This window comes from Mangifera indica, chromosome 4 (genome assembly GCF_011075055.1).
Source record: "Mangifera indica cultivar Alphonso chromosome 4, CATAS_Mindica_2.1, whole genome shotgun sequence".
Taxonomy (NCBI): Eukaryota; Viridiplantae; Streptophyta; class Magnoliopsida; order Sapindales; family Anacardiaceae; genus Mangifera; species Mangifera indica.
In genome coordinates, this window is record NC_058140.1 from 21,179,483 (window position 1) to 21,188,978 (window position 9,496).

The 9,496-nt window shown below is 34.1% G+C and overlaps 2 protein-coding genes across 2 annotated transcripts; both read right to left on the reverse strand.

Annotated features, from left to right (window-relative positions):
* Nucleotides 1-485: 485 nt before the first annotated feature.
* LOC123214942 (ATP synthase subunit O, mitochondrial-like) lies at nt 486-3,522 on the reverse strand. The gene is made up of 6 exons (XM_044634971.1): nt 3,328-3,522; nt 3,097-3,147; nt 2,559-2,802; nt 1,594-1,706; nt 985-1,071; nt 486-889 (listed from the first exon to the last, which is right to left on the reverse strand). Exons 1-6 carry the CDS (start codon nt 3,424-3,426, stop codon nt 761-763), a joined length of 723 nt encoding a protein of 240 aa, XP_044490906.1. The 5' UTR covers nt 3,427-3,522; the 3' UTR covers nt 486-760.
* A 3,579-nt stretch (nt 3,523-7,101) lies between these two features.
* LOC123212736 lies at nt 7,102-9,111 on the reverse strand. The gene is made up of 6 exons (XM_044631908.1): nt 8,765-9,111; nt 8,589-8,644; nt 8,466-8,512; nt 7,895-8,383; nt 7,558-7,732; nt 7,102-7,427 (listed from the first exon to the last, which is right to left on the reverse strand). The coding sequence occupies exons 1-6, from the start codon at nt 8,910-8,912 to the stop codon at nt 7,278-7,280; spliced, it is 1,065 nt and encodes a 354-aa protein (XP_044487843.1). The 5' UTR covers nt 8,913-9,111; the 3' UTR covers nt 7,102-7,277.
* Between the last annotated feature and the right edge of the window lie 385 nt (nt 9,112-9,496).

Below are 9,496 nucleotides of genomic sequence, written 5' to 3' on the forward strand. Positions count from 1 at the left end.
TCAGCATTCTATGCACAAACGAGACAATTAGCCTTGCTTCCATTATACGACAGTCACATCGGAAAGCTCAGCAAAACGATTGCATTTAAAAGGTCAATATAAGCGTACGCTGCCCCTATCTTTTTGGCCAGATTGAACATTTCCGCCTAGCTTCACTTTTAAAAATACCCAACTATCATGTAGAGCTTCCCATAGTTTCTCATATGCCCAGCAAAACAACGTACTTCAGATTGACTTCATATTATAGTCTATTCCATTGTTGGGGATAAACCATTTAAATTAATGCCGACAGAAGATTATCTTGAAAGGCTCTAATATTCCCATCTCAAGCTTGGTGGCAACATGATTACATACAAATCTGCCAATAATTAACAACTAATAAGATGAAAGCAAGCAGAAACATCTATCTCCAACTGGTGAGTTAGTGTCCAAGTATCTGCTCTTAAAATCCAAAAGAACAAATGCAAACCATGTACAAGATTCTGTTCATGCGCAAGAAATAGTATTTAAACCAATTATGATCATGATCCATAAACAGAGAACCACAAAAAGAAAAAATGAGGTCTAATAGATGTGTTTGCTTTAAAGCAATGTGAAAAGCAAAGTAACTTTTATTTTCCAATGGATGCATTCCATCACATGAAAAGGCAGAGCATGATCAAACAGAAGCAAACAAGAATATAGATACTTCTTTTTCTACTTGGAGCATCCCAAATTATGCAAAGTAACTTGAAAAACTAGGGCTTGGGTGACTGGCACCTTAGATGATGCCAAAGTTAATAGGTTCACGAAGGAACCTCTCCATTTGTCGAGCCCTAGTCTTAATGGACATGTCGAACACCTTCTGCCCAAATTCAACCACGAGTCCACCAAGAATGCTTGGGTCAATCTGGCATGTATAAGAGAAATTTAGATACTCTTCCCCCGTTAACTGGATTCTGAAATGAAATACAAGCAATTTTATTCATGGGTTATAAAATGTACCTTTTGCTCAACTTTAACCTTCTTCCCTTGTCCAAGTATATCTTGCAGTGTTTCCTTCAAATCTTTCTCCTCCTCTGGAGGGAGAGGCTGGCAGAAAATTATGACAGTTGAGAAGGGGAAAATTAGGAGTAATGATAGCTTTAAACATGTTAGGAAGTTTCTCAATGCAAGCAAAAACGTTATTGGATGTCATGAACAATATAAGACATTGTCATGATAAGGTCCACCTAATATTGGGTGACAGAAGATGTATACAACAGTACACAGCAGAGGTCAAAGTAAACATCAAGCTCATAAAAGCATTACTTGCATAAAGAAATCACAATCTCTAGGGAAAGAAGCCAAATATGTCTCACAGATTAAAGAGAAATGTCTGAATTACAGTAGAATTCCCACAAATCATCAAGTCTAAGAATAGTGAATGCACAATAAACAAGTATACGCATGAAAACTCATTACGATACTGCTACCATACATTTGCTTAATACAAATTATCAATTAACCATCAATTTCTATATATACTAAAAATAAATACAAGTGCTCTGTACAAGTGATATAACAAGTGACTCTTTCCAATAGAAAATTTCAAAACTGATGGAGTAAACTTACAATGACAGTCGTGACAATTACTTTCACTTCTCCCTTATGTGCCATAGTCAACTCCACAAATCTCTTCGCAATGCTGTCTAAGTATCTCAACCTCTCATTCTCAGCCAATACAACTGGTAGGAAATTTTAATAAATCATTGACATAATCTATTAACTTTCTAATATTTAATTAATGCCATATACACTACACATCTACCATTATTCAAAAAAACAAATATAGTCAATATTAGAAAACTAACAAATAAAATCAAAATAATGCTATTGAATAAAAACGCAAGTAATGATGGGAGGTCTGGTAAGTGTGATAGCCTTCTTTTCATTATTATTATTCGTTCACTTTGAAATTCACCAACTTCTCTTACGAATTCATTGAGTTTGAATTCCTAATTCTTGATTGGAAGCCATATGTCTTAACCACCGAACTCAACCTGGTGGATAAATGCACAGCCTCAAACTAAATTAGGAACAACAACACTCTAATCACGCCAAAGATGATCCCTTAAACTTTCTCAAACTAGAGTCAAGCCCAAAATTTCCGTCTTCACTGACTACCAAACCAATGAAGTGGAAACCAAGTTGTTGCAGGAAACTAATAGGTAAAAGTCTACCAAATGATACAGGTTTGAAGAATTCGAAGCTTTAATGGGATCTGCAGATAATTGAACTGACGTGCCATCTAAGTAACCATAAGTTAAAATCAAATCAGAGCATATAAATTTACCGTACCAATATTAAGTTATACAGCCACCAGCAACATACAGACTTTCACAAGAAAATTCCAACAAAAAGAAAAAGGAAATCAACATACTACAGAAGAGCAGGCTCAAAACAACTAAATTGAAAAACCTATCAAAAAAATTAATCACTATTGTACTGTAGTTTAAATGAAAAAAAAAAACCAATGCAGGCTGATGTCACTGGGGAAAATTTTCAAATTTTCAAAAATCAAATTAGTTACAACATACCCAATAAGTTCTTTGTAATCTCTGAAAATTTAGCTTGAGTGCAGATATCATTAATGGCCTTAACTCTTGTATCTGCAGGCACAGCCAAATCCTTCATGAACTGAAAAAATGTAGGAGCTCTCTTTGAAGCCTCAGCAAGTTCAAGAAGCTCAGTCTCAACTTTCTCAAGAGAATTAGCTTTCACTGCTGCAAGGAATAATGCAGAGGCATAGTTTCCAGATCCCCCAAACAAGGCAACAGGCACCTAAAATATAAACAACCAATAAAAGGACACAAATGAAACAGATTACTAATAGCCAAACTCCACATTTCCCACTTATATGTATATTAATAAACTTGTTCACAGGGTTGACCTAACATACGAAATACCCTAATGTTCCTGACAACAACCGAATTCATTTCCGATACAAATTTGTAAATCAGAACTTATCAAGAATTAAACTTCACAACAAACGGAACTCCTACCAAAAATGTTCTTTTTCTATCCCTAATAAACACAACACACAGAGAACAACTGAGTTTATACTTCATCACTAACCTTAACTTTCTCTTCCTTTTGCCCAGAGGCCGTTGCAAAATTCTTGGACAACTGTAAGAATACAATGCACCAAAATTACACAGCAATTCAACAATCAAGAAAACAAATTATTTACCATAATTTTTCCTAGTTTTATTCTAGGCGACTAAACGTGAAATAGGAACTAAGATATCAATTCGTAAGATCAGATTCGAAGACAATGAAAACACTTTCTGTGTTGCAATTTTTTACCTGCGGGTGAAGGATGGATCGCCGAGAAGCGACAGATTCGGATTTGATGACTTTGCTGAAGAGAGACAGGCTCGATCTAACACGCCCAGCCGTTGCCATTTTCCCAAGTTGAAGAAAGAAACCCTAATCTCCTCCGTTTGGTATTTTTTGCGAATATGAAAACGCTGAGACAGAGGAAGGCAGCGAATTTTAGAGTGTAGCTCCAGCACTTGGATCTTTCGTAAGATCGTATCTAGCATTCGACACGTGGAGTTCTATCAAGCAAATTCTCCAGTGGGCCAAGCGCAGTCAGTGAAAATTGGATTTTATCATCTCAGCGGCTCGATGGACCTAAGCAGCTCAAATAGCCCAGCCCGCTTCCACCCTAGTGGCTAAGATCTTCACTCAAAGCGGCCCAGGGGAGCTTCAGTACGGTGGCCCAACCCTCTTAAATGGACCCAAAGGAGTGTTTTGTTTTCAGTATAAATAGCTTAACGTTGATGGTAGGGTGGCTTCAAATCAAATTTGACTCAATCTCAAAATAATAAAATGTAGCATAATTTAAATCTGGAATGATTAATTTAAATGGCCTGAATGATGAACAATAACATTAGAAATTAAAAAAAAATTTGTTAGAAGAAATAAAGAGTTACCTAGAAAAAGAAAAACTTTAAAAAAAAAAAATGTTTCAATATAATAATCTGAATGAATTCTCAAACTTAAGTTAAACATTTAAATTAGAAGTTATTCTTATTTTTTTATAAATCTCTTATCGTTTGAATCTAATATTTTTTTAATAATTAAAACTAATAGTGGATTTTGTCAAGTTTACCCCGTTAATCAAAGATTCTACCAGAAACCCAAGATAATTTTGAACCATCATCATCAATGGCTGGCTGTTTTCTGGAGCCCTCAAAACAGTCTATGCTTTGCCATCAAATGAATTGTTGCCTTTGAAATTCAACCCTTTACCATTCATCTTCTCACAAGTGTTCACCTCACAAATATTTAGTATATTTTACATCATCAATTCCCCACGTTAAAACATTAAAACTGAGCACCTATCACTTTTCTAAAACTTAAAACGAACTAATTGGCTCAAGTGCCCAATCAAAAATGGGTGTCTCATTTGATTTTGAGTATAATTAAAATAAATTTTAATTATTAAATAAGATTGATTTATAGTTTAAATAGATAAATAATATTGAATCCTAATTTAATTATCAAATTAAAATTAATTTAACACTTTCATTGATATTATTATTATGTTCATGTTAATATCATGATATTATATCACTAAACATCGTTTTAAAATTTTAATTATCTTATTAATGTATTACTTATTTAACTAATTGATTAGATTAATTGATCTATAATTTGATATTTTGACTGAGTTAACATTCAGTCTAAGTCTAAAATATTGGAACAATACTTTATATATATATATATATATATATATATATATATATACACTTTTAGATACATAATTAAATACATAAAAATATTTCCTTGTATAATTATGTGTTGTCTTTAATTTAAAATTTTTTAATCATATTATAAAATATTATATGTGTACCTAATTATATACTTAAAGTATATACATATATTTTTATTAAACTAGATTCTAACTTAATCGAATTGAACTCGTCTAAGCTTGAGTTCGTCTAAAAAATGTTTAACCTTGACTTGTTTAAGAGGAACTGAATTCAAATTTAATTTAAGTTCTTATCGAATGATTTTGAAATATATTGATTAAAAAAATATTTTAGTTGATTCGTATTAAATTTTTTGACCTCACAAATTTGACAAACAGTATATCTCTAAAGTTTAAACTAAAATTTAAACTAAAAAATATTGAATTTTTATACTTAAGCTTAAAGAAACCTGATTCAAATATTTCTTTTTAAGTTTTATTGAAAACATGGATGGAGTCATTTCATCAAACCGTGAGTGGGAAATATTATGGATCTACTATTAGTATAATATATAGGTGGGAAAAAAATATCTATTAGAAAGCAATTAAATTTGAAAATATCTGATGCCTGAAATGGTAATTAGGATCCAAATATGAAAAATAGGAAAATAAATATCTATTAGAATCGAAAGCAATTAAAATTGCAAATATCTGACTTATGAACAAAAAAAAAATTAAGTATTAGAAAGCAATTAAACTTGCAAATATCTGATATCTGAAATGGAAGCGAGTATCCAGAAATGGAAAATCCATAAAAACGGTATAAACAGTTGGCAATTCTATCTTAGCCTCAATGTAAATAACAGAATAATCTCCGTAGAGAAGCCATTAACAGCCACCAACTAGCTTTCAACAGTCTTACCTGCCAGTCTTACTTAGAAACGTGAAGGAAACTCTGTCTCTGTCGTTCTTTGGATTTCTTTCTAGAACGTATCCCTTCTCTGTCTTCTCCTTCTTCCATCTTTTCTTCTCTTGGCTGACTTCTTCTGCCCACCGGCACCAACATTCACTATGTTGCAGCTTTTCTTTACAGTGGCTTTCTCTGTCGTCCCTTTGACTCTCTATCTTCCTCCTGTGAGAAGCCTGAATCTTTTTGTGGAGACCATGGAGGATTATGCAAGAGAGTCTACAACGTATACCAGGAGACTCAACCCACAGGCGCGTTTCGTCTGGTCTAGGATCTTGGACTGTATGCTCTGCAACTGGCGCTTAGATTAGAGTCAATCGGGTCCTGGTTTGTATAAATGGGAACAATTATTTTCTCTTGCTTAGTTTCTTTTTTTTTCTTGTTCCCTCTGTTCTTCCCATGAGTTAGCTTTTTTCACTTCTCTTCTTCTTCCTGTTCTGTCTGGGTTTTGTTGTTGTTGCCGCCCTATGGTGTTTTTTCAATGTTATTAGTTATTGCCGGTTCAAAAATGTCAATGTATGAGTTGTAAGTCTTTTCTTCACCGTTTGGTGAAATCTTCAGCATTCTGTTACATAGAACTTGTTTAATCTATGTACATAACAGAACAATGAAGATACAATTCTGGCTTTGTTTCATTTTGAAATGAAGTTTCTCTTTTTTGTCTTTGATGTTAAGGCTTTTGCCATATGCAAATACTTCATTGCCATGTGAAAGATGGATTATTTTTTATGTTCAGAATCATCTGATTGGATGGCGGAATTGGACAAGTTTCTGTTAATGTTGATGATGAGCATGACCAGAAATTGGTGTGGAGGCTTTTTGTTTTATATTTGACAAGATAGGGGCTAAATTAAGGCTGATGGCGGTCTATCTGTGTTGTTTGTTTTCTGTCTAAAATGGGTTCTGAATTTTCTCAACGAAGCCTTTCCTTTGTGTATACATATACTAATATTAGGAAAGTGCTTAGAAAGAGTTTCCAAACAGAACTACAAAATCCAAAAACTGTGGCTTCAAAATTATCTAAAAACAGGCTTTGATTTTAAAGCCCAAATTACTCGGGATGGTTCAAGTTAGACTAGATTGAAAAATAACTCTTAACTAAAAGCGGTAGTAACAGTCCAAAGTTCATGGTTACCAAAATAATAATGATAATAATAATAGTCAATCATCGCCTTTCCTTTGTTAGTTTGAATTCAGCATCAAAGGTGCTTGATTGTATTTGATGGAAGTTCATCTACTTAAATGAGCATGAAGTTCTTCTTTTTCTCCATGTTTTTCTCCACCTTCTGTATGGCTTGACAATTGATCCACTGATTCATATCATGCGAATTAAACTGATGATCATCATCAAGAATAGTGGAACTTCTTTCATGTAATTGCCTTGGTTTTACGCCACAGTCCACAGAAATGGAGATGAAGAAGTACAAACAAATTTTATTCAGTTTGAATGGATTTCAGTACAATTAATTCATACTTAATTACAGTTTCTTTTACAAATGCAAATGAATCAATGAATAAAGAATAGAATTGTTTCAGAGTAGAAAACTAAAGAATGAATTGTGTCACTGGCATACTGTTCAACCAAACATTTCAGCCAGATAGTGTGCAGGGCTTCATGAACCAAAATACATCCAGAGCTCTTGCTTCTCTTCCCTCAACAATTGAAACACTTCTCCCTTTATCTACAGCTCCATCTTTTGCCTTCTTGTCTCGCTCCACTTCTTGCAGGATTCTTCTCTCCTGCTCACAATATCATCACTTTAGTGTAACATCAAGCAAATCTATATTCACAATATCATCTCTCTTCTATTATAAACTATATAATGTTTGGCGCTCCACTTGAAACATAATGAAGTAGCTAGTTACATACCATCGACCTGTATGCAGAAGACTTTGAAGGGGTGGTTTTTGCTGCAGTACGAATGGCAGAGAAGCATTGAGGAGAGGGAGGATTAGTTTTGATTTGCAATAAACGCTCCTCTCCTTTGTTCTTCACATTCTCCGAATTCAAAGGGACTGGGATGTTTTCTGTCTCATCAAATCTTCTGCACAAGTTAGATATCAATCAACCTTTCAGTCAGATATAGAGGTCAACTTAATGGTCTCTACAATCTAAAGCAGAATTGTGATCAATCAGATGGCTCAATAATCTTTTTCCCTAGCTATGAAAAACGTCAGCATATAAGGGTCGTAATACAGGAACTTACTTCTTCCTCCTTTGCTTGTCCTTAGCACTTCCCATCTCAGAACCTTCAGATTTCTCTTTATCCACCACCTCAAGCAATGGCTTCCTCTCCTTCTCCCTCTCCTGCAACTCACCTAAAACCTCATAAGAAACCTCAATTTCACCGGCGACCTTCTCACCCTCCTGACCCTTCTTCTCATTCAACTTCTCTGCATTCTCCCTCTCCCTCGGTCTCGTTGCAAGCCTCTTCATCTCATTGCAAAACTCAGTAATGTGATTGAATATGTCTCTGCCCGCAAACAAGTTCCTTGCTGAAAGTGTGGCTTTTAGTCTTGGCAACACTTCTTCATTTCGTGAAGTGTCATTGATCTGTTTATTGTTCTTTTCACTGCTTGATTTGAAAGCAGCTTTCAAAGACTTAAATTGATTCCGGGGTGTTGCTGAATTTGGGTTCTGATTTTCAATGTCTAACGATGTTTCACTTTGTCCTCTTCTCTTCAACCTAGCATCTCTGAACCCAAATAAACATAAAAAAGAGTGAATTTTTTACTTTGATTAATAAGAATCTGAACTCTGTGAGCTTAAATTGGTACCGTTGATTCCTCTCTCCAAGTCGAAGTCTTTCAATTGATCTTGAAATCTTCACCAAAACCAACAAAAATAATGAGAAAACAATGAAAGAACAACATTCACCTAACTATTATAGAGATTAAAACCTTTGAACTTGGTGGCGTTTGAAAGAAATCTTTAGCTGTCTTTGGATGCTTACAATCTGAAACAGCAAAAAACCAAACCAATTCAATTCAACAGAGCCATTACTCAAGCACAGAAAGACATACATTTCAATGCAAATTAAAGAAAGAAAGAAAGAAAGAAAAAAAAAAAACTTTACCGGGTCTGCAAAACCAGGCTTCATCATCAACATGGACTTCATCAGGAGCCAACAAATCGACCCATTTGGGTGCATTGATATTCTCATAAACTTGATCTTCAACAAACACCGACTCTATTATGTTCCAGTCAATTTTGGCTGGCTCCATTGTACAAAGAGAAAGAGAGAGTTTAGAGAAAATAACAAAGACCCAGATACGAAACAGAGGTGTAAAGCTTATTTCTGAGCGAAAGATTGGGTGGTCTTTGGAGAGAAAAACAGTAACCCGGAATCCAGAAGGCGAGCTGAAAACTGAAGTAGCTGTTCTGCTGCGGCTCGGGAAAGAGGGCAGGAGATGTAACGGTTACTACTGGGCTGGTCAAGTTTGTTACCGTTGGACAATTATTTATTATTAATTAATTAAATGAAATATTAAAATCTTGTGGGGTTTCCCACATAGAAAATAAATAAATGTTTTTATATGAAAAATGAAAAATATTACTAATTATTATTAGGCTTGGATCCAATCCAATGTTAGCCGATAGAGTTTAAGTTGAAAAAATTTTAGCTCCGATGTAGTCAAAACGCAGAATACTTCTTTGTCTTTTTTTAATTATTTTTTGAATTTTAACAATTTTTTTTTTATAATTATTCTTTTTTTATTTTTATTTTCTGTCTATGTTATTCACTAATAATCAAACTTGAGATTAAACAATTTATTTTATATTTGAGTCAAGGTTTAATTAACCCTTA